Source organism: Equus przewalskii, chromosome 14 (assembly GCF_037783145.1).
Source record: "Equus przewalskii isolate Varuska chromosome 14, EquPr2, whole genome shotgun sequence".
NCBI classification, from domain to species: domain Eukaryota; kingdom Metazoa; phylum Chordata; class Mammalia; order Perissodactyla; family Equidae; genus Equus; species Equus przewalskii.
The window spans coordinates 81,968,231-81,993,195 of NC_091844.1; the positions used below are offsets into that span (position 1 = coordinate 81,968,231).

At 33.8% G+C, this 24,965-nt stretch overlaps 1 protein-coding gene across 11 annotated transcripts in view; it reads left to right on the forward strand.

The window, feature by feature from the left end:
* Positions 1 to 24,965, forward strand: part of ROCK2 (Rho associated coiled-coil containing protein kinase 2) — a 161,807-nt gene that overhangs the window by 129,444 nt on the left and 7,398 nt on the right. For 3 of the 11 annotated variants that reach the window (XM_070574462.1, XM_070574456.1, XM_070574460.1), the window contains exons 18-33: positions 522 to 681; positions 3,340 to 3,500; positions 3,874 to 4,058; positions 10,568 to 10,637; positions 11,362 to 11,465; positions 11,626 to 11,812; positions 13,780 to 13,873; positions 13,972 to 14,066; positions 14,864 to 15,043; positions 15,228 to 15,396; positions 15,737 to 15,913; positions 17,587 to 17,657; positions 18,639 to 18,727; positions 19,180 to 19,258; positions 20,324 to 20,585; positions 20,671 to 20,884. In XM_070574462.1, the coding sequence (XP_070430563.1) occupies positions 522 to 681; positions 3,340 to 3,500; positions 3,874 to 4,058; positions 10,568 to 10,637; positions 11,362 to 11,465; positions 11,626 to 11,812; positions 13,780 to 13,873; positions 13,972 to 14,066; positions 14,864 to 15,043; positions 15,228 to 15,396; positions 15,737 to 15,913; positions 17,587 to 17,657; positions 18,639 to 18,727; positions 19,180 to 19,258; positions 20,324 to 20,585; positions 20,671 to 20,884 (2,297 nt within the window). Of the gene's footprint in view, positions 1 to 521; positions 682 to 3,339; positions 3,501 to 3,873; positions 4,059 to 10,567; positions 10,638 to 11,361; positions 11,466 to 11,625; positions 11,813 to 13,779; positions 13,874 to 13,971; positions 14,067 to 14,863; positions 15,044 to 15,227; positions 15,397 to 15,736; positions 15,914 to 17,586; positions 17,658 to 18,638; positions 18,728 to 19,179; positions 19,259 to 20,323; positions 20,586 to 20,670; positions 20,885 to 22,492; positions 22,555 to 24,965 lie in introns of all 11 variants that reach the window. The other 8 variants (XR_011526737.1, XM_070574458.1, XR_011526738.1 and 5 more) reach the window with 4 other exon arrangements.

The window sequence follows — 24,965 nt, forward strand, 5'->3', positions numbered from 1 at the left end:
ATATAGCAAGGGGAAACATTAGATATGTTTTAAAAGTTTGAGAAATAATGATATAGAAGAGGAGAAGCGTTGTGGCTAAAAAACACTACCTCCAGAGAACGCTAACGTTTAAGGGGCAGCTGGAGGAAAACTTAACAAGCAACAGAAAAGAGGGGAGCAGAATGGGGAGAGCCAAGTGAATTCAGTGTAAAATATGTCAAGGAAATAGTTTCAAGGGCAACAGTGAGTTCAAATGAGATAAAGACTGAAAGTGTTGAATTTGATACTGAGAACATCATTGATCACTGTATTGAGATCAAACAATCTCAGTACAGATCTCAAAACAGTAGAGATGTGGGAGATGGATACAGTGGGAAGTGAACAAGTAGAGTGCATAGATTATTTTTACAAGGTGGTTGAATAAAGAGGAGAGGCATAGTATTGAACATTCTTAGTAAGCCTATAGAAAACAACTTTGTAAAGTTTTTGAAATTGTGAGCCAGTCTGCTGTGTTGATAGCTGCCATTTTAAATCTTTAATAGGAAAAGAATAACATGGAAATAGATATGACATACCAACTAAAAGTTATACAGCAGACCTTAGAACAAGAAGAAGCTGAACATAAGGCTACAAAAGCACGGCTGGCAGATAAAAATAAGATTTATGAATCCATTGAAGAAGCTAAATCGGAAGCCATGAAAGGTACGCATTTTTATAAGATTTTCCAGCAGCATTTTGCTAAGAATTGATTCTATATTCAACTCTTTGATTTTGAAAAATATTTGTTTATATTTTATTGCCGAATACAGGGAACTGGAGGAAAAATACTATTAGGGAAGCTTTACATATGTGTGTGTGTATATATATATATATACACACACACACATATATATCTTTTTTCTTTATGGCAACAATCATTTCTAAGACAGTAAGGCCCAAACACAGAATTATTCAACCAGATTTTTAGATTAGAGAGAAAGTAATATTTTAATGGTATCAGTAGTGACAGGCATGCAGAGTATGAAGTTCTGGATATATCTACTCAGATTTCGGAGATAGGCTCTTTTTGTAATATTTGGTTTGACATTTCACCAGCTGTGTTAAAAACTCTTGCCAGTTTATGCAGGATAAGGATTTAAAAATAATGGCTTACCTAACTAGAATATAAGTTGACTGAATATTTTGAGCTCTGTCATGATGAAGATACTAGCTAGAATTGGTCAAAGCCATGCAGTACTAATGAATGTAGAGTAAGATAGCACAGTTAGTTTTTCCACAAACTAGCCTGTATCTTAGAATTGCCTTAGGATAATTTCTTATTTTTCAAACTAGCTGTTTATAATTATGAAGGATTTAAAATTCCAAAAGAAATCAATAAAGTATTCTTGTGGAAGATTCATAAAACTTTTAAACAGAAATTTTTACTCATTTTGAAGCATAACACTTACGAATAACTTAGCAAAAAGATAACCTTTTAATTATTGAATGTAATTAAAATTGGAGTTTTTTTTGCTAATATCAGTTTAGTTTAAGGAACTAATTCAGGATGATAAAAGGTGAAATGAGTGCTTTATTTAGAAAAATTTAATTAGAAGAGAGGAAGTTTCCCTGTCTGTGGTCTAGAAGACAGAGTTGAATTTCTTTTGAGGTGTAGCTTAGATGCAGTAAAATGAAAACGTTTTTCACATTTGTAATACACGTTTGTAACCACCACCCAAAACAAGATATAGAATCTGTGTTTTCATCACCTCAGTAAGTTCACTGGCGCCTCTTTCTATTCTCTCTGCCCACATTAAGGTGATTGTTTTTTAAAATGAATAGGTTATTCTCTGAACTCTTGAAAATGAACCAATTCAGCATAATAATAACTACCATTTTTTCAAACTCCTTTTTACAACACGGACATAAGATGCATATGACTTTCATGTTTTACTTGAGTCGAGTACGCCAAACTTAAATATTACGGATGGTACTCAAATCTGGGTCTACAGACTTTGGTTTTTCCACTTCGTGTCATTGCCTCCTTTGATCAAGACTATGGCTTACCAGTGAGTTACTAATCATGTGACGTGGTCTAGTTACTTAACCTTTTTGTGCCTTGCTTTCTGTAAAGGGACAATTATAATATTACGTTGTTGTGAAAACCAAGTGCAGTGATACATGAAAAATGCTTAGAAATGCTAGCTATTGTTACTACTATGTGAAGAAGAATTTCATTTTTCCACACTTTTGAAAACAATTCATTAAAAACTGAAAATTCATAGGTTTAATTTTTACCTAATATAACTTTGTAATAAACGATAATTAGATATTGAGCATTAGGGTTGAAGGAGCAGAGGAACCTAATTGGATTTGAACAGATTTTCTGATATAATGATCACTGTAATCCTTTATTGACTGTAATAACTTACATTTAATGTGAAATCATTTGATTAGACATAAACATTGCCTGCTTTTCGCTTTGAGATTGAAAAAGGCTTTTAAAAGCCTTTTCTGATTAATAAAACAAAAGTGTATTGCAAATCATTTAGAAAATACAGGAAAATGTAAAGAAGTAAGTAAAGATTAACCATAATTCTACTAATCGGGATATTTTGTATATTTTCTCAGTTTTCTATACTGTTTTGCTTTTTTTAAAAAAAAGTTGTGAACATTTTCTTAGGTCATTAAAAGTTTTCCTTAAATAGTGGCACATCAGGTGCTTGCTGTATGCCAGGCAGCATGGAAGTGCTATGCAAACAACTCAGAATCTTCATAACATCCCCAAGAGGGTAGGTAGTGTTATCTCCATTCTAGAGATAAGGAAACTGAGCCTTAGAGAGGTTAATTAACTTGCCCCGAGTCAAATAATTAGAAGTGTAAGAGCCAGGGTGTAAACTGAGAAAGTTTGGTTACAGAGTCGTGTCCTTTACCAGCTCCCTAAAATGTGTAATTTTCATCCTTTGCAAAGTAATATGCTAATATGAAATGAGGCTTAGAGGTCATAGAATCTACCTGGAATGTTTCAAGTTAAAAAGAGTGACTGAGAGGCACAGAGTAGCAGGAAAATAAAAGAAATCTTTATTTGAAAATGTCAGCATCTTTTAGAACTGTAAGTAAAGAGAATTATTTTACTTTCATTAGAATGGATGTAATGTTACATAGTGTGGTAGATTTTATTCCCAGCAAATGAGACACCTAATTTTCAAGCATGAAATTGTTGACATTTCAAATACATTAAGAGGAGTGATGAAAATATTAAATTGGGAATGAAAATATTTTTAAGGCAGCGTGTACTATAATTTTTGTTAGCACTGTCATGTGTTTGATATGCTTTTCTTGTTTGTAAATTCATGATTCTGTCCATTTTTGTGGCGATAGAAATGGAGAAAAAGCTCTTGGAGGAAAGGACTTTAAAACAGAAAGTGGAGAACCTGTTACTAGAAGCTGAGAAAAGATGCTCTATATTAGACTGTGACTTCAAACAGTCACAGCAGAAAATCAATGAACTCCTTAAACAGAAAGATGTGCTAAATGAGGATGTAAGTATGAAGTTAACAAATAATGAACTATTTAATAAATTAATAGCAAACTTTATTTGTAACAGTTCAATGATGGTTTCATCATTTTAAATTTTTTCTTGTAAAATAATATTCTACCACCTTTTAATTTTACTGAATTTGGATGATATTCTAAGTGAATCATAATTTAAAATTGTTTAGTTAGTTTTACCTTAAAGACCATATTTTATTTTAAAAGTGTAATTATCAAAAATACGAAAATTATTTACTGTGAAATGAAATTAACTGCTTAAGGGAAAAATCTGTGTTACATCATCATGTTTGCTGCCAGCTTCATTGACAAGAAAAATCAAAATAATTTACTTATATACCAAGTACACAATTTGCTTTTTAGGTTAGAAACTTGACATTAAAAATAGAACAGGAAACTCAGAAGCGCTGCCTCACACAAAATGACTTGAAGATGCAAACACAGCAAGTTAACACACTAAAGATGTCAGAAAAGCAGTTAAAACAAGAGAATAATCACCTCATGGAAATGAAAATGAGCTTGGAAAAACAGAATGCTGAACTTCGAAAGTAAGTTAATTGTTTGAGACAAAATTTTAATATGCACAACTATCCAAATGTAAATTATCTTAATTTTGATTTATGTAGGAATTTTCTTTCAATCATTTTATTTTCTTGACCACATTTTCTCTTTCTTTCTATACAACTAATGTATTGGCTGCCACTGTTGTCCTTCCAGAAGATATTTGCTTCCCCCCAAAGTTTTCACTACTGCCACCTTATTATGCTATAATCAGAGAGAGTTGTTGGAGTAGAAGAAAATGTCTGGGATTTCACTCCATAAATTTCTCCTTAGGACTATCCCTCAAGCTTATTGTCCATGTGCTTTTTGTTTGTTTCTTTAGTTTCTAGAACAGAAATGTTTGACTATTAAGCAAACACCATATACATTTTTGAATAATTTTTTTAGGATACACTCTAGTGCTCTATTTAGTTTACTTAGAAAATATTGGACATATTGTTAAAATACTTTTAAAGTATACTTTAAATATACTGTTAAGTTTGTCTCATGCAGTCATTAGTATTATGATTACTTCTTCCCAGACATGACCAAAGGTCGTATTGGATCCCAGTTATTTGATGAGAGGCAATGCGGTAGAGTGGAAAGAACATAGGCGTTGAAGCCAGGCAGGTCTAGGTGTGAATCCTAGTTCCACTACTTACTAGCTAACCAACATTGGGCAGAATATTTGACCTCTCTGCACCATTTATCATACCTACAAAAGAGGGCAGTAATAGCTTCCTTGTTAGGGATCTTATAAAGGATAACAGTGGTTTGTTTACAGCATCTAGCACACGACAGTGGAAGGGACTATTATGACTACAACTATTCCTGTTACTACTATGACTACTACTAGGATTATTGCTCTACTTTTATCATCATTGCTGATTGCCTGCTTTTAGCATACCTGTGACAGACAGGTCAGTAAGATTGACACTACCTAGGAAGGGTAGTCAAATGTTGACACTACCTAGGAAATGATGGTCAAAAAGATTTTGTTCTCTGTGCTAAATTGTTGCCTGGGTAAGCCTAGACTCTTAAACTTCATGAGATTTTGACTTTTAAAAATTGGAACTAGAACCTTGAACAATATTCACACATGTTCATCTTATCTTTATTTTTTGTTTCTTTTCCTGTATATTAGCTTTATTCTTCTCTCTCATTTTAGGCTTGCTTTTTCCATTTAACAAAAATCTTGCTCCTTCCAGAAGGAGAAACTCTAGAGATAGGTCTTATAGCTTTATTTGTTTGGAGAGACCCTGATTCAACTTTTCTGGGTCCCAAGTTCAGAAAGTACCCCAAATCCTGGGTGGAACTCATTGGCCCAGCTTTGGTCAAGCCTGAGCTGTGTCCTAGGTTCTAGGGAACACAGTTTTAAGCTACTTGACTGAACAGATATTCTCTATAGTATCTGTTCTAACAACAGTGTTTATATGAATGCAAGAGCTACTTAATTATCTAGATTGTGTTTCCTCTCCTGTTCCATTTACACTTTACTTAGACCTAATTTACAGTACTTTAGTGTATGTGCTTCTTGTTTTCTTTATAAGTGCACATGGCTCTGTTGTTTCTTAATCCCTCAGTTTCTAACCCTCCTCCTCAAAGATATCCACATTTGCTATCTTAACCACCTAATAATAAGTTCATTGAGTGGCAAAAATCACTTATTATGTTTTGCTGTCTCTAACCTGTGATTAATGTCTTGCACATTGTATATACTCAACAAATGTTGCATGAATGAATGCATACCTATTATATATATATATATATTATATATATATATATATTGACAATCACTATGGGAGAGTCAAAGATGAATCAGATACATTTCCTACCCTTAAGAAGCTTACTAGCATTTTATCAGATGTTATTCCTTAGCGGGAGGTAAGACTGGTACATAAATAATTGGAATACAAGGTAAAAAAAATTACATACAATGAGAATTTACATATGAAGTGCTGTGTAGGCTTGCATTTGAAAATGACCAACGTATATATCTTTTCTTCTCTCCAAGATTCCAGTAAAATTCTAGTAAAGGAATTTTTTTTTTTTTTTTTTTTTTTTTAAGGATTGGCACCTGAGCTAACAACTGTTACCAATCGTTTTTGTTTTTTTCCGCTGCTTTATTTCCCAAACCACCCCCCCCCCCACCCCCACCCCTGGTACGTAGTTGTATATCTTAGTTGCAGGTCCTTCTAGTTGTGGAATGTGGGACGCCGCCTCAACGTGGCCTGACGAGCGGTGCCGTGTCCGCGCCCAGGATCCGAACCTTGGGCCGCTGCAGCAGAGCGCGTGAACTTAACCACTCGGCCACGGAGCTGGCCCCAAGGAATTTTTAAAATATATAAACCCACATCAAGAATTACAGTGGCTTGGAGGACAAGAAGTTCCTTTAGTTAATGAGGTAGTGACAAGTGAATGAAAACTCTGACTAATGAAGTAGAGCAAAGGAAGTGACAGCCAGGAGTATATGTGAAGTGGGATAGAGGTGAAGGAAAAAAGTTTCTTTAGTCAAAAAAATACCTTGAAGGGCTGGAGTAAGATGTGATGCTGTACTGGAACAATCTACTCATCATACTCTACCGCTACCCCTTGCAGAAGTATCTGTAGTCAGGCACTACCACCGCTAGGGTTCCTACAGGGCATTCCCTCTAAAGAAATTGGGCACACTCTCTGGATAGTTAGAACAGCTAGTATGGGGTCAGCAATTCAGAGAAAAGCCTTTTTCATTCTGGCATTTGGGGGTTCCCCTGCTTAATGCTTTTTTTTTATTTTTTTAACTTTATTAAGATTATGATAGTTACAACCTTGTGAAATTTCAGTTGTACATTATTGTTAGTCATGTTGTAGGTACACCAGTTCACCCTTTGTGCCCACCTCCCCAACCCCCCTTTCCCCTGGTAACCACGAGTCACTTCTCTTTGGCTGCATGTTTAACTTCCACCTATGAGTGGAGTCATACAGAGTTCGTCTTTCTCTATCTGGTTTATTTCACTTAACATAATTCCCTCAAGGTCCATCCATGTTGTTGCAAATGGGATGATTTTTATTCTTTTTTGTGGCTGAGTAGTATTCCATTGTATATATATACCACATCTTCTTTATCCACTCATCAGTTGATGGGCACTTAGGTTGCTTCCACATCTTGGCTATTGTAAATAATGCTGCAGTGAACATAGGGGTGCATGGGACTTTGGGAATTGCTGATTTCAAGTTCTTTGGATAGATACCCAGTAGTGGGATGGCTGGGTCATACGGTATTTCTATTTTTAATTTTTTGAGAAATCTCCATACTGTTTTCCATAGTGGCTGCACCAGTTTGCATTCGTACCAACAGTGTATGAGGGTTCCTTTTTCTCCACAACCCCTCCAACATTTGTTACTTTTTGTTTTGGTTATTTTTTAATGTTGGTTTTTTTAAACCTCTCATCTTAAACTGAAGTTTGTCAGTTAGAAAACCCCTCCCACAGTTATAGAGATTAAAATTTCTGTTGCCTCCTTTGTAAATGAATAACCAAGTATCAATAGGCATTTGAGGAAAGGCTGTGATATGAAGGAGAAAGGCTATGATAAAGAAATAGGAAAAGTGCCCCCAGATGAAACATGTATCAAGGAATGAAGAGAACTTAAGAGAGCACAAACAAAACAACCCTGCTGGTAATAATTAGTATTGATTAAAAATTGTAGGAAATACTCCTTCCATTAAATAAGAACCAGATGTAATGCAGATGGGGCAGCCAGAATAGGAAGATGCTCTTAAAGGTTAAAAATTACTGCCAATATAAATTTATGAGAAGGATTTGAAGAAAAAGAAATTTCACAAAATGTGGAACAAGAGGGAGTGACATGAAAGATATGAGAGAAATAAGTAAGACACAGAGAGACTGTTCTAGGAGTTCTAGCAGCAGACAAATAAGAATTCCAGAGAACCAAGGAGAGGAAATTATTAAAGAAATAATAGAAAAGAATTTCCTATAGCTGAAAGAGAAGACTTTAGATTGAAAAGACACAGCAAAAATAAATGAAAAAAGACCCACATTTAGACATGTTCTCATGAAATTTTAAGAAATAAAAGAGAAAGGATGAGAATGTTGCAGTTCTCATCTTAAATAGGGGAGGTTGTGGTTTGTGGTTGATGCAATAGGAAATGGAGGTTTGATTATGTCACTCAGGCCAGTGATACAATTGTTTTGGAGGTTTGGGTGAGGTTAGGGATGATAAGAGCTAAATTCTCAAGTTAGTGGGGAATTGGTGAATAATAATTAAAGTTTATGTCAAGAAATAAACTGAGATGCGGAGGTGTAACTGCTAAAAGAACGAAAAACAGAAATGAAACAAAGTGATTTCCTCTAGGGGAGTAGGATTAGGTGGTAGAGAGGTGTCGATAAGGAGATTGCTGCCTTTCATGATAATTTCTTCTGTGCTGTTCTGCATTATTTAATTGTAACCATGTGCATTTATGTGGCTACTTTCTGAAAAATACTTTTATTAAATACCTAATAAATGTCAGATTTTTAAAGTTACATACATGAATGACAGCAGCTCCTCAGGAAGGTCGTGATACTAAAATTATGCTGGGAGACCAGCCCTGTAGCCGAGTGGTTAAGTTGGCGCGCTCCGCTTCCCCAGCCCAGGTTTCACCAGTTCGGATCCTGGGCGCAGACCTAGCACGATTCATCAGGCCATGCTGAGGCGGCGTCCCACACAGGAGAACTAGAAGGACCTACAACTAGAATATACAGCTATGTACTGGGGGGCTTTGGGGAGAAGAAGAAGAAGAAGAAAAGATTGGCAACAGATGTTAGCTCAGGACCAATCTTTAAAAAAAAATTATACTGGGGTTAACTGCAAGTGGGCTTACCTGGTGATGATGAGACAATTTTAAAAGTTGACATTTTCTTTGTTATTAATTAGCGTCTTTCACATTTTTGACTCAGAAATAAGAATTATCATTTCTTAGTAATATACTCATCAATAATAAAATACAGAAATCACACAGGTAAGTGGCATTAAGTAATAACTTCATTTTTATCCAGAGACTTAAGGGCCAGAGAGTAAACAAAGTGTCCAAATTATGTTAAATGGAAATAAGGATAAAAGTTCTATACAAATTGAAGATGGTATGATTAAATCATTTGGTCTGAGTCTTTCTTGCTATATACATTTTTTAAATATCTGTTATTCAAATACTTTCTCACTGTAACATACTCAGAACTATATTAAGAAATAAAGAGAAAGCAATATAAATTCCCCTTTATGAATGCAGACGTGTTTCACCTCTCCAGAGGTAACATATCTTAACAGTTTGTTGTTTATCCTTCCAGACTTTTTTCTATGTCTGTACCTATACATCTATACAACATATATAGGGCTAAGTTTTTTGTAGATTTTATTTTTTTTGTTTGTTTTTTAATTGCATCTTATATGTTGTATTGTTCTCCAACTTGCTTTCACCCCCGCCTTAGCTTTAACTTGGAATGACTATAATTTTTATGAGTTTGTTTCTTCTTTTGAGGAAGATTAGCCCTGCGTTAACATCTGCTACCAGTCGTCCTCTTTTTGCTGAGGAAGACTGGCCCTGAACTAACATCAGTGCCCGTCTTCCTCTACTCTATATGTGGGACGCCTGCCATAGCATGGCTTGACAGGTGGTGCGTAGGTCTGCACCTGGGATCCAAGCTGGCCAAACCCGGACTCCCAAAGTGGAACGTGTGTACTTAACTGCTGTGCCACCAGCCTGGTCCCCTTTGTGTTTTTTTAATAACCCTAGAATTTAACTTATTTCAACCCAGCCTCTTAAATGGGTTGTTAGGCTCACTTTTTATTTTTTATTTCTTAATTTTGAAAATTTACATACAGAAAAAAGTACACAAATGATAAGTGTAGAGCTCAATGAATTTTTACAAAGTATACAAATCTGTGCAGTTACCATCTACATTTAGATATAAAAACCTGCACTCATTACCTCCTCTGAACCCCCCTCCTAGTCATGTCTTCACTCATCCTAAGATAAACGATTTTTAGCTGCTCTTTTAATTCTCCTACTTGGTTGGCATAAATGGCTGATCACAGTGCATGTTATGAGAATATGTAAGTTAATGTTTTTAGTTTAATATAGCACTATTTGGTCTCAGGACCCCTTTATACTCTTAAAAATTGTTGAAGGCCTCAAAGAGTTTTTGTTTATGTGAGTTATATCTAATTATATTTTTTGTGTTAGAAATTAAAGCTGAGAAATTTGTAAAACACAGGAACATACAAGCACACGTTTCATTAGCTGTTGGAGTGAAGACATCATTATATGTCATGTAGCCTCAAGAAAAGTCCATATACCCTAGTGAGATAAGGAGAGTAAAAGAAAAAAGCAATGATGCTTAGTATTATGAAAATAATTTGACCTCTTGGATTCTCTGCAAGAGTCTCAGGGACTCCCAACAGTTCCCCAGACCACATTTCAAGAGTTGCTGGTTTAATAGGTGGACAACTTATTTAAACCTTTGATGCAATGTTCCCACAGAGAGCGTCAAGATGCGGATGGGCAAATGAAAGAGCTCCAAGATCAGCTTGAAGCAGAGCAGTATTTCTCAGTAAGTTACAGGCACATTAATTTGAAAATTGTTGTATTTGTAGAATTTTTTAAAAAATTTGCTGCAGAACCAGGAGAATGATTCAAGTCTTTAGAATGATTCTTATAGCAAACTCCAGACAGAGTTTTGGATGGGATGTTTCGTACCATACTCCTCATATAAAAAGAACAAGTAGGCAACAGACTGTGGATAGTTTAACAGAGATCCATTATCATTGCTAGAAAAATAGTTCTATGCATATACCTATATCCTGTGAAGTTCATTAAAAGTATTGCTTTTTGAGGAAGTATTATATTTTCATAATGAAAGAAATAAAGTTATCATTTTAATATTTGTACTTTATTGAGATCAGTTTTAAAATATGAATTAGTAACTGTCACCTCTGTTTCATTGATTTAAGCTAACAAAATTTTCTTGTCTAAATTAGTAATATTTTTTTTTGCTTCTTCATCCCACCAGTCTTTGTCATTTAATGAGAAATCTCACTATGATATCCAGTTGAAAATCATGCTTCTAAATTATTGGCTGAACTTTTATTAGCTAATTCGTTGATTATCAGAAAATAGAAAAACTCATGAAAGTATGAATTTGCTCAAGGGCTCAACATTACTCAGTGTTATGAGCATATTTGTATGTGTTAATTTGACTTTATAGATTTTGAACGTAGAAATAATATTCCTAATGATGATGATGATAGAGGTTTCTGTTATATTTTGCTATTTAGACCCTCTATAAAACACAGGTTAGGGAACTTAAAGAAGAATGTGAAGAAAAGACCAAACTTTGTAAAGAATTACAGCAGAAGAAGCAGGAATTACAGGATGAAAGGTAAGGGCAAGATCTTTGTCTCTTGTTTATAGCCATGTACCCTGCTTCTAGAACAGTGCCTGCTATACTCCAAATAAAAATGTGTTGATGAAGTGCGTTAGACAAAAACTGACTTAATAGTGAAAATTAAACATTAAAATGATATATCTCTAAAATGTAGGGACTCCTTGGCTGCTCAACTGGAGATCACCTTGACCAAAGCAGATTCTGAGCAGCTGGCTCGTTCAATTGCTGAAGAACAATATTCTGATTTGGAAAAAGAGAAAATCATGAAAGAGCTGGAGATCAAAGAGATGATGGCTAGACACAAACAGGAACTCACTGAAAAAGATGCTACAATTGCATCTGTAAGTAAATTCTTGGTTCTTTTTTGAGTATAATTTAATTACTATATCATAAATCTTTCTTTGAAGTACTAGGAAAGTAACATAGATCTAAATGAAAAATTGTGTGTGCTGGCTACAAGATTTGTGATCCAGTTAACCATTAGCTTCTTAGTGTTGTCTGGTAGAGAGAGTCTCAAAAAAGCTTCTTCTAAGTGGCCTCACCTATTGGTAAATTCAAAGTTAAAAAACTAAAGTAAAAGGGGAATATTAAAAGTAGAAAACAGCTTAAGGCAAATTTTTCTTGTTAAACAAAGTTTAGTTCAAAAGAATCTTGAAACTACCGTGAAGATAGTCATATGCAAGTTGAAAAAAAAATTGCAATAAAATTTCAAAGTTAAGTAAAATATCAGGTGGTTGAGTTTGCCTTTATCAGTTATCCAGATCTATTAAAATACTACACTGATTAACAAGTGTGGTATCAGAACAGGGAATGGGGATATTTAATCCTGTTCAGTGGAAATGAGTGGGGAGGCTAGAAATAGATTCATGTACATTCAGGAACTTGGTTTATGATGGAAGTGGCAGTACACAAATAAGTAGCAAAGGATACAGATTTAATAAATGGTTTTGGAATAACTATATTTTTATATGGAAAGGAATAAAATTTGATCCTTATCCTTTACCACACACGCAAGTAAATTCTAGCTATCTTAAGGACCTAAATGTGAAAAGATAAAAAATTTAAACTATTAGAACAGTATCCAAAATTTACGTATAACAGAAGACAACAAATAAATGACAAGAAGAAGATATTTGTAATGTATTTATTAAACAAGGGATTAGTATCAAGAATGTATGTGGAACTCCTACAGTTCAATAAGAAAAAGTTAAACAATTGAGAAGAAAAATTGGCCAAAAGTGAAAACCTAAAAGTATAAGCAGATGCTTAACCTCACTAGTCTTTAGGAAAAGGCTAGATAAAATAACTTTGAAATACCATTTTATACCCATCACATTGGCAAAAATTCAGTATCTGACTAATTGCAAGTGTTTGAAGGACGTCTGGAAAATGACTCATTTACTCCTGTGGGGACTGTAAATTTAGTATGGCATAGTATAGTAAATAGTATGGTAATTTCCAGTAAATTTTAAATATTCATATAATCCAAATAAAGTCTATATTAAGATAAATATGCTAGAGAAATAAAGCCTCAATACTCATAGCATCATAAATGTTTGTAATAGCAAAAATTCAAATGTCTTATTAGTAGATGAGTAAATGGATAAATGAAATGTGGGAGAAGATGGAACTACTATATCAGTTAAAATGAGTTAAGTCTTCATATATATCAACAATTTAATTCTTAATGTAGTGTCAAGTGAAAGCAATTACAGAAAGATAAATACAGTATGCTCTTTATGGACAATTTACCATCACATAAAACCACACTATGTATTGTTTCGTGTGTATGTAATAAAAGTATACAGTCATGATGGAATGTGTGAACACATAATTCACAATAAAATTTCCTTCAAGAAGGAAGAATAGGAATAGGATTTGGAGAGAATACAAAAGGATGTCAACTTCTTTAATAAAATTTTATTTTCTGTTTTAAAATTTCTATTTCTGAAAGAAATACTGCAGTTTTAAAATTTGTTTATTCTCTATGATGAAATGCAGGGCTTTGTTGTAATATTTGCCTTTTTTAGTTTATTGTATGTTTTTCTCATTAAAAAATACTGCTAAGGATTTTTGAGAAAAGGGCAGTTTTTTGGCTTCCTGGGGTGCGTATGAAGTCCATTACGGTTAGCAAAATTTTCATCAAGGCTGAAGTTTGGTAAGATTGTAACACAAAGGCAAGAAGTATAGAGATAGACATACTTAGAAAAACATGAGCTTTAGCGATGTTCTAGGATATTTTCATTTTGTTGTATAACTTAAATTTTGTTCATTGGGATATGATTTTTTTTCCATTTTTGTTTCTTAGCTTGAAGAAACTAATAGGACACTAACTAGTGATGTTGCCAATCTTGCAAATGAGAAAGAAGAATTAAATAACAAATTGAAAGATGCCCAAGAGCGTAAGTATTAACAAAGAATAAGGTTTATTTTAAATATACCTAATGTCTGTCAGTTGCTGTAGTTATCAATAAAATGTTTACATTTTTCCATGTTTCAGAACTATCAAGGTTGAAAGATGAAGAGATAAGTGCAGCAGCTATTAAAGCACAATTTGAGAAGCAGCTGTTAACAGAGAGAACACTCAAAACTCAAGTATGTATAATAAACTCTAAATACGATTTTGAATTTTTTTTAGGTTCTCTCTTTTGCATTTTACTTCTAGCATTATAGATTGGCAGGGGCAGTCATTGAATGTATTAGTATTTGTGAACAGTCACAAGTGTCTGATTTTTGCCAGGTTGGGAGAAGCTAGATTTGATTAATATTGTCCAATTCAATGCTTATGAAAGTTTTTCTTAATTTTTCCATATGAAATCACATTCCTTCCTAACTTTTCATTGTAATCTGATCAGTTTTTCTGCTTTTAAGAATCTGCAGAGAATGCCCATTTGCTGACAGCCTAAAAAAGGGTAACTTAATCTGAAAAGGCACTCGCGATTATTGACCATCCTTCTGCCAGCTCTCATGGTTGTATATACAGCATGAATACTTGTGGGTCCCAGATGCTCTGTTCTGTGGTTGGGCATGTATTTTATTAATCTGATGCCAATACAAAATTCTCTTCCTCCAGGATAAAAGATCTGCCTAGTACAATTTTCTTTTGGAACTAAAAACTCAAAGTGGTAGAAAGTAACATCAGATCAAACCTATAAACATTTTAAATTAGTTCTCTGAAAACATGAGAGTGAAAAACTAATAGAGTATAGGTTGGAAAAGGATAATGAGTGATGAAGGAGGTTCTATTACTTAATCTAGAAAGTGTTTCTTTCTTGCCCTGTGTATAGAGAAGGAGATTATTACTGGTTGTATAACTTGCGATTGGTGAATACCGAAAAACCATCAACGTAATTTATTTTATTTACTAACACACTTATTTTTATGTTTTTAAGGCTGTGAATAAGTTGGCTGAGATCATGAATCGAAAAGAACCTGTCAAGCGTGGTAGTGACACAGATGTGCGGAGAAAAGAGAAGGAGAATAGAAAACTTCATATGGAACTTAAATCTGAACGTGAAAAATTGACCCAGCAGATGATCAAGTATCAGAAAGAACTGAATGAGATGCAGGCTGTAAGAATGCTTTTTGGACTCTAGATTGAAGACTTCTTTTTAAGTAGTAGAATTGTTTTCATGTCTGTATATATTTTATTGGTTATAGAACATTTTTATTACTTAGTAATTATTACTGAATGAAGAAGCAAAATTGTGAGATATGTGACACTCAGTTAATTTAATGTAATTTAATTTCTTGTAGCAAATAGCTGAAGAGAGCCAGATTCGAATTGAACTACAGATGACACTGGACAGTAAAGACAGTGACATTGAGCAGCTGCGGTCACAGCTCCAGGCCTTGCATATTGGTCTGGATAGTTCCAGTATAGGCAGTGGACCAGGGGATGCTGAGGCAGATGATGGGTTTCCAGGTACAGATTTGTTTTCAGCCGTTAAGTTTATTTTTATTAAAAGCCTTTTGTTTTAAATAGAAGTCAGTTGGTGGTTCTAAGTCTTATGGCTGACTTTGCTCTTGAGGAAAAACGTTTTGTCATTTCTTTAAGGGAAAACCTACTCCTTAGAGTGGGGATTCAATGAGAGTTTAAACTTATTTATTGATTTTTAACAAAATTTTTCATTAAAAAATGCAAAAGAAAATTTCACATTTAGTTATTTAAATTTGCTCTTTATTACAGGTAGCTCTCTTTTTAAGCTTTCATTTTATTTTCTCTTCTTTCTGCATTCTTACTTCCTGTTATGTTGGGTGTTTAGTTCATATCACTCAATCACACACTATGGAATCCATGTCATTCACCTACCAGCGTTCCTCTACTTCTCTCAATATTGCCACTAAGCCTTCCAGTTCTCATATGCTCCTTGACTCTGATTCTGACTCAGAAGAAGAATCTTTGCCCTACTTACCTATTTCATCGGAACCTAATGGTACAGGTGATATCCTAAAAATCTTTCACCTTTGGAATTTTCTCACTACCCTTAATTTCAGTCCTTTTGAAAATTCTTGTAACGTTAACTAATATTCACTAACACTAACAAGTTGCTCTAGTGTCAGTTAAAGAAACTGCTGCATGAACAAAGAATTTGTTTTTAAGGTATTTTCACACGGCATTGCTGTTATTACAATTGATAGATTTATTTTGTCAACTTACAAGAAATGGGGCAGTACTTTACATCGTTTAAGAGGATATAATTTCACTGCCTGTTTCATCCATTTTTAACCAAGAAGAAATTCTTTCTGAAGTTCTGTATCACAAGTGACAGTAGAAAAAAAGCACATGGACTGTTTCAGAGGATGTATTTGGGTGTTAATTGCGTGCTTACCTAGTCAACATTGTGCTAGGCAGCCTTAAAAGAGAACAGAAGACGATTTGACCTGAACCTTGCCCTGAAAGGATTTATAACTTAAATGAGGAAACCAGATGGAAACATATAAAATTGTTATATTTAACACAAAGTTAGTATAAGTGCAAAACATGTTTAATGTAAATGACAAGAAATTAGCGTATGAGCAGTTGAATGTAAGGTAAAATTTAGTTTCATTAATTGAATTCAAAGTAAAATACCTATAGTTATTCACATTGTTGTCACATTTCCTAGCTATATATCAGTATGTAATATAAATCATAAGTGATTGTACTGAAGTTGTTTTAGATCTTAGCAATAAAATTATTTAAGTCTTACCCATATCGTTAGAGGTCATCTGATTTAATCTCTTAAATTGGTATAGGACGATGTCCAGGCGGTTGAGTATATAGACTATTTTCATCACAGCATTTCTGTTCATAAAATCTGAAAGGTTGTTGATGTGAGAGAGAGTCTAGACGCTGGGGTCAGAGATGTGTCCCTGTGTGACCTTTCTGTGAGGTTCTAAAGGTTAAAGAACATTTATGTAAAGCATATGGCACAGTTCAGACACATAGTAGATGTTAAATAAGTGGATAGCTACTTTTATTATTAGAATAACCTCCAAAGATGCTTATTATCTCAATTATGTCATTAAAGGATACTGATCAAATGCTATTAGGACAAATTCAGACAATTTCCTTTGTTGAACTAGAATTTTATTTATATCGATACTTTGGAATTTAGAAATCTTTTGGTTTATTGCTACTCATTAACCAAATTTGATCTGTAATTCACACAATTTCATTTTATTATGGTCATTCTAAATGTCCGTTTTCTCTGAACACATAATTACTCACTTAAAATGTTTTCCCTTTGAAGAAGATGTGCACTATATCTATAGTTAGGCCTTCTTCCAAAGGAAAAATAAAGGATTCTAATACAGGTGTACTGGTGAAAATCTTTTGTTTGCAACTTTTCTGCTGAACTTTGCAAATGCATGAATTTAATCAACCGGCGTTTGACTTTATAAACTATGGAATGTATATTTCCAATGTGATATAACCTGGATTTTGTTTTGCATTGCATAACTTGCTTATACTGATCCTGCGTTATTATTAGATCCTAGATAATGTATAATGATGAATTCTGAAGGGCATATTTAATGTTTTATAATTTTATAAAATTAAAATTTTATTAAATTCCTTATTTTTTTAGGAGAGTTCTTATATTTATCCTCATATCTCGTGCTTGTTTTATAGAATCAAGACTAGAAGGATGGCTTTCGTTGCCAGTGCGAAACAACACTAAGAAATTTGGATGGGTTAAAAAGGTATTTGGTACCTTTGAATATGGTTCTTTTGTTTTGCTTTTGGTTTAGCTACAGCCATTTCACTTTTGTAGTTGTATGATGTATATAATTAGAACTTTTATATACATAAAACTTGTTGCAGTTTCTGATTTGGAATGATGAGATTTTATGTATCTTTGTAAAAAAAATTTTTCATTATTAACATGTTGTTAATAATAAAATAGATTTTGGTGTTGGGAAACTAGAAGCCTATTGACCTTAAGGCTTTTGTTGTTTCAGTGGGAAAACCACTCTGGATATGACAGAAAGACCCATTTATTTCTTTTCCTCTGTTACTGATTTAATGTTATGTTCATTTTTCATAAGTGTCTTAGTACAATCAGGCTGCTATTAACAAAATATCACGGACTGGGTAGCTTATAAACAACCAAATTTATTTCTCACACTTCTGGAGGCTGGAAATCCAAGATCAAGGTGCCAGCATGGTTGGGTTCTGGTGAAGGCCCTCTTCTGGGTTGCACACTTCTTTTTGTGTCCTCACATGTGGAAGGGGCTAGGGATCTCTCTGGAACCCCTTTTATAAGAGCACGTCCCATTCATGAGGGCTCTGCTGTCGTGACTAATCACCTTCCAAAGGCCCCACCTCCTAATATCATCCCATTAGGTGTTAGGATTTAACACATGAATTTTAGGGAAATATAGACATTCAAACCATAGCAATAAGGTTACCTATGCTATCGGAAGTATCTAGCTTGAAGCTAAATCAGTCCAAAAAATATTTGAATTCATTTCCTCCCCAATTTGCTTATTTAAAATATATACAAACAAAATTTATTGTTATTTTAAGGAAGACTTTTCTAAGAGTATGTTAAGAACTTTTTAGTTATTTAACTGAGTTATTTTGTATGATTTTTATTGCTAATATAGAATTTGTTTTCAAGAAAATAAATAAGATATATATTAACTTTAATCATTGTTTAATTCCTTCTCTTTTTTTAACAGTATGTGATTGTAAGCAGTAAGAAGATTCTTTTCTATGACAGTGAACAAGATAAAGAACAATCTAATCCTTACATGGTTTTAGATATAGAGTAAGTTTTTCTTAAAATATTTACAAACTTCATCTTTTGAAGTATAAGAGAATAACATGACCTTTTTTGTTGTTAGTGCAATGTATTAGTCATGTAGTGTATGTATTAGTCATGTAGTGTATGTATATACTCATACAGTAGAGCTCCTAATTTACTGTTGTTACATTTTCTTATATTTGCTTCATACAGATGAAAGTCTGGGATATAGAGTTAGCTAAAACATCTTTATTTCATAGTTTTTTATTATGTTGTTTTCTGAAACTAATGGAAAATTTCTGGCTTGCTGGAAATTTCTCAAAATCTCGAGGAGTGGTTGAATTAGAGCAAGATGTTCTCTGACCTTCTAATGTGGGTCAAAGTAGTCAATTTTAACTTAGGACATAAGTATAGTATAACTAATGTGATTTGACTTTTTGGTAATATTTTATTCCTTTACTAAAAATCTTTTATAGCAAGTTATTTCATGTCCGACCAGTTACGCAGACAGATGTATATAGAGCAGATGCTAAAGAAATTCCAAGGATATTCCAGGTAAACATAGTTTTATTTTGTTTTCTATTGATTGGTTTTGTTTTGTTTTTTCACCTATAGAGGTTCTCAGTATTGACATGACATATCAAATTCTTTATTCTTGGGCCTTTTTCTAGATTACGTTTCAATTTTAGTCCCAATCTAAAGTGATTTCTTCTTTTTGACTTTGATGTTTATTCTGTTTGGATACATCTTCATTTCTCTCTCCATTTTACTTGTTCAGTCTGTAGTGTGTTTATATCATGTTTCTGGCCTTTGCTATCCTTTTGTGCAGGGTTGATTATGACATTTTTTAAGCATGAACTTTCTCCTTCTGTTTTTGTTTGTATGCTCATCTCTCTACCAAGTTAAATAAGTTTCTTGTGAAGTTAAGTTTTGTACCCAGTAGCCTTTTTATTTACAATTTAAAGTAAAGTCAAATTCTTTGCTTTACTACTTCCATTTTAAAATTAGTCAAACCAACAATTAGTTATTGAGTTCCTTCTATGTAAAAGGTGTTATGCTTGGTGTACTGTGGGGGAGTTGACTGCTTATTTTCTGGGTGCTGATATTATTTATTTGGATACATCCTTTCCTCTTTTCCTTTCTTCCTCAGCTCTCCAAATAACAAATCTTTTCAATTTAAGCTCTGTTTGCAGTTATCACCCAGTTGTCTGTTTTTTCAGAATTATAAATCAATAATTTGTATAATCACTACATCTCTCCAGGTGATTGTTTTGAACACCCCCTCCTAGAAAAACTTTCTAACACCCGTCGAGTGCAGATTTACCTCTTGCTGGCCTATTCTGATAAATTTGCTAAAACATAGTAAGATATCCTGAAGAAAATAAGGAGGTCCCATTTGAACAGGATTGATTCTTTTGAAATGTGAACCAAAGTGATGGTCTAATGACTTTTCTCATAGAAGTCCTTGATGAGACAGACCTAATGTTTGAAAGTCAAATGCATTTTTTTCTCATTGAATAATTTAGGCTAATTTTATTTTATTTACACTATAAGAATCATTACTGCATAAAAATTAACTTAGGTTTGGAAATCATTTGTTGTTCTTTTTGGTATTTATAGATTCTGTACGCTAATGAAGGAGAAAGTAAGAAGGAACAAGAATTTCCAGTGGAGCCAGTGGGAGAAAAATCAAATTATATTTGCCACAAGGGACATGAATTTATTCCTACGCTCTATCATTTCCCAACCAACTGTGAAGCTTGTATGAAGCCATTGTGGCATATGTTTAAACCTCCTCCTGCTTTAGAGTGCCGTCGCTGCCATATTAAATGTCATAAAGATCACATGGACAAAAAGGAGGAGATTATAGCACCTTGCAAAGGTAAATAGTAAATTACTTGCTCCATCAATATTATTTATGTTCAGATCATTTTAAATGCATTAATCTTTTTCAAATTTTTTTATAGTTTATTATGACATTTCAACGGCAAAGAATCTATTGTTATTAGCAAATTCTACAGAAGAGCAGCAAAAGTGGGTTAGTCGGTTGGTGAAAAAGATACCTAAAAAGCCTCCAGCTCCGGACCCTTTTGCACGGTCATCTCCTAGAACTTCAATGAAGATTCAACAAAACCAGTCTATTAGGCGGCCAAGTCGACAGCTTGCCCCGAACAAACCAAGGTAATAAATAAAAATGTAGTAAAACTTAAAATGTTTTAAAAAATATTGTACTATTTATATTCAAACTCCAAATTTTCCTTTGCTTGGTATTTTAATGAACCATGGAATACCAAATGTTTGAAACTATTTTAGTGTGCATGTCTCATTCATTGATTTGGATTAGTGTAATAGAAATTTACTTACTAAACCACACACATATATTAAATTCAACCAAAAATATATAAGGGCTCATTTTTGTCATGTTTATGTATATAATCATAATATTTTAGGATTTTATAAGCATATTGACTAATTCAGTGATTTAGTAGACAGGATGCACACTCAGACCTTTAAGTGGCAGGTGAACACATTGTGTTTAATATCACAAACCTCTTAAACCTCTTTTATGTTAGATGACTTGGGAGGCAGGACAGAAATCTTCTTAAGTCTTAATTCAAATCTATAAGTTTAAAGTAATAACTTGTATCTGATTTAAAGAGCAATGTAGATCAGCTTTAAACATTCAAATATTAATTAATGGGTAAAGTGGGCATTCCTTGTCCTTGAGATGGAATAGGGAATATGGAGTAAGTTCAGAGATGATCATTAATGCACAAGAACGTCATTCTGATGGAGCCATTTTCATATGGCTACATTATAGTACTTTAATTCGTGATTCAGAATAACCGTTACTTGGCTTACTAGCCACTACAGCGTTTATAAATATTGCTATTCATTGAAATGAACATGATTTCATTAGCTAAAGGATAAAGTATATTTAGATCAAGTATCTAATTTCAGATGTCCTTTTTGTTCCCTAACACAAGAGTTCAGTATATGAATAATGACATGCATTGGCTGTATTCTCCGAAGTCTTTTCATTCTAACCACAAACATATGAAACTTTTCTTGAAACTAATATCTCAAGGAAATAATTTAGAATGATAAAGGTAGCATTGGCATTTCAGCAGTTGAAAATGTTGAATTTTAGTGTGAGGTATGATAAAACTAAATATTATAAAATTAGTGATTATGTGATAGTATTAGAGCTGAAGAAACTCAAATAATTCAGAGACACTGAAGGTCATTCCATGTGCCATGTGGAAAACATCTAAAAATTAAGTTTCTGTTATTAATATTGTAGAACTATTAATGCATAAACGCTATGCTATTTTAATACCTTAAAATGTATCGTGCTTTATAGCTCCCAGAGTGCTTCCATATGTATTCTCTTCTCTCCTTTCACTTCCTATGTATTCTCCCATTTGATCTTTAACATACTCCTGTGGAGTAGAATAGATATTATTAGCTTTCTTTTTCATTGAGACTCTAGAAGGGCAAATGGTTTGTTTAGATTCAAGACTATAACAACTTCAGTCCTTTTGATATATTTTATTCTTTTGTGCTGTTTGACAAGTTAATGGTTTCACTATATATGATAACACATACAATTAGTTTATGAAGCAGTTTTCAGACCAAGTAAGGCATGTTTTCAATTACATAACAGTTTTCATGTTCACCTACTGATAAATACTTTCTTTGTCCCCTCTCCCCCATGCCAATTCAGGATTATGGTCTATTTGACAGCACATTTACTTTTGGTTTTTGTTACTTTTTGTTTTATTTTAGTTCTGGCCCTGCCCTTCGAATCATTCTTCATTGATTTTTTTAATACATTTTGCATAGCAACAGTAAGTAATAGGGATTTCTTTCTCTCACAGCTGTGCATGTAGATAAAACTAATATTAAAACTGACTAAAATGTGTAGGGTATTTTTGTGAAAATTTTTTATCTAATATACTCTTTGAAATTTTAAACATAAAGATGGGCACATTTGAAGTATAATTTTGTATTTTATTATTCCTCTGCAACATTATTTCCATTGTTTTTAACATCTCTGCCTCTATATTAACTTTACTAACTCATAAAGTTGTATCCGTGTCTGTCTTATATGAATCACCCTACAGTTTGCATTCCATTGTGGGTGTCACATTTTAAGAGTAGCGTTTACAAATTGGAGGGTATACAGAAGAGAAGAACTGAGGTAACAGTGGGTCATTTGAACGTGTTACACGTACAGCAAGTGAAGGAACTAAGGATATTTAGTCTTCTGAAGAAATGGTTTGAAAGGATCGGAGATAATAAATAGCAATGAATATTTAAAGGACTTTTCCTTGGAAGATGTATTGAACAAGAATCAAGCAGAGAGAGGCAGATTTTTAACTCAACAAGGGAAAACTGTGAGGCAATCAGAAATTTCTAAAATTGGAAGAATTGGCTTTTTCTAGAATAGTGAGTGCTCTGTCACCACAGTTTACATGATTTAGATGACAGCTTGGCAAAACTGTTAGACCGCAGAGCTCCCCAGTCTGTCATGTGCATACAAGCTGCCGTGGATAGCATGGCTCAGGAGAGGAGTCCAACACTGGGCTCGGTGGCCTTTAGTAGTCTACTAATTGATTAACACATTCCTGTAGACAAATGGGTAGAGCTGTTACAGGATCATCCAAGAAAACCTAGAAACAGCATTTCTGGTGTATATCAGCAGTGATTTAATATCTAGCTCTTCAATTGTGTTTATTTAATATTAGTCTTAGAACTAGTCAGTCTAGCATCAGTTGAACTAATTCACATGGTATCTTTCTTAAAACAAATGTTTGGCTTTCTTAGACGTCATCAAATATATATGTATGTATTTATATACACACTAAAACATAATGCCCATAAATATTCAGCTAATTTTTCCTTTTAACTTTTCCTCAGTGTTTGTTATTAACTGCACCATTACATTTTGTTCCTTTGGACTTTCCTTGTTCTGATTCTCCTCTTAACTCTCTCTGCAGCACTTCCCTTTTTCCTTACTGATGTGTTTGAAAGTAATAATTAAATAAGTGTTAGCTACTATTATTATATAAAATAACATTTTTGAGGGCCTATTATGTACCAGGCACTCCTTTGAGAGCTTTAACTATACTGACTTGTACAGTCTCATAACCACCCTGTGATTTAGCTGTTAATGTCTTCACTTAACAAATGAGGAGACTAAGGCACAGAAGCATTGTGTGCCCAAGATCACACAGCTAGTAAGCAGCATGGCCATGAGTTCTGATCCAGATAGTCCAGTTCAAATCCTGCCTTCTCAGCTGTAATACTCAACTGCCTCACAGTAATATGAGTAGAATTGAATTAATTGACAGTTTATAAAACATAATGTGTAGAAATACTATTCTAGAGGAATGTTTTCTTGGTAATTTTGAATTAAAATACTATGCTGAAAAAGTAGGCAATTTGTGAATAAAATGCTGACTTTTGATGAAGACAGTTTGAAGAGATGTGCAAGACACAAAATACTGTTCTCTGCTGGGACATTTCTCTTTAATTATTTTTCTTTTAAAGATCTTTTTTTAAAAAATGCAATATTTAAGTCACACAGAAAAGTATAACACAAAAATGCAACAAATGCTCATTTATCCAGTTTTAAGAAATAAAGCGTTGACAGCATAGTTGAAACTTAAAGATGTGGGGAGCTATTATGTCATCCTTATCTTTCTTCTTTTCTATTTCTAAATATTAGAAAATTAACAGACTAGTTATTTGGGAAAAAATAATAAAGTTACATACAACTTGAAGTGTCAAAAATAAATCCATAGCCAAGTGGGTAAGTTCCCGTGCTCTGCTTCTGCGGCCAAGGGTTTCACCAGTTCGAATCCTGGGCGCAGACATGGCACTGCTCATCAGGCCATGCTGAGGTGGCATCCCACATGCCACAACTAGAACGACCCACAACTAAAAGATACACAACTATGTACCAAGGGGCTTTGGGGAGAAAAAGGAAAAATAAAATCTTAAAAAAAAAAGACATTATATTGGGGCCAGCCCAGTGGCACAGTGGTTAAGTTCGCATGTTCTGCTTCTTGGTGGCCGGGGTTGGCTGGTTCGGATCCCAGGTGCGGACGTGGCACCGCTTGGCACGCCATGCTGTGGTAGGCGTCCCACATATAAAGTAGAGGAAGATGGGCACAGATGTTAGCTCAGGGCCAGGCTTCCTCAGCAAAAAAAGAGGAGGACTGGCAGTAGTTAGCTCTGGGCTAATCTTCCTCAA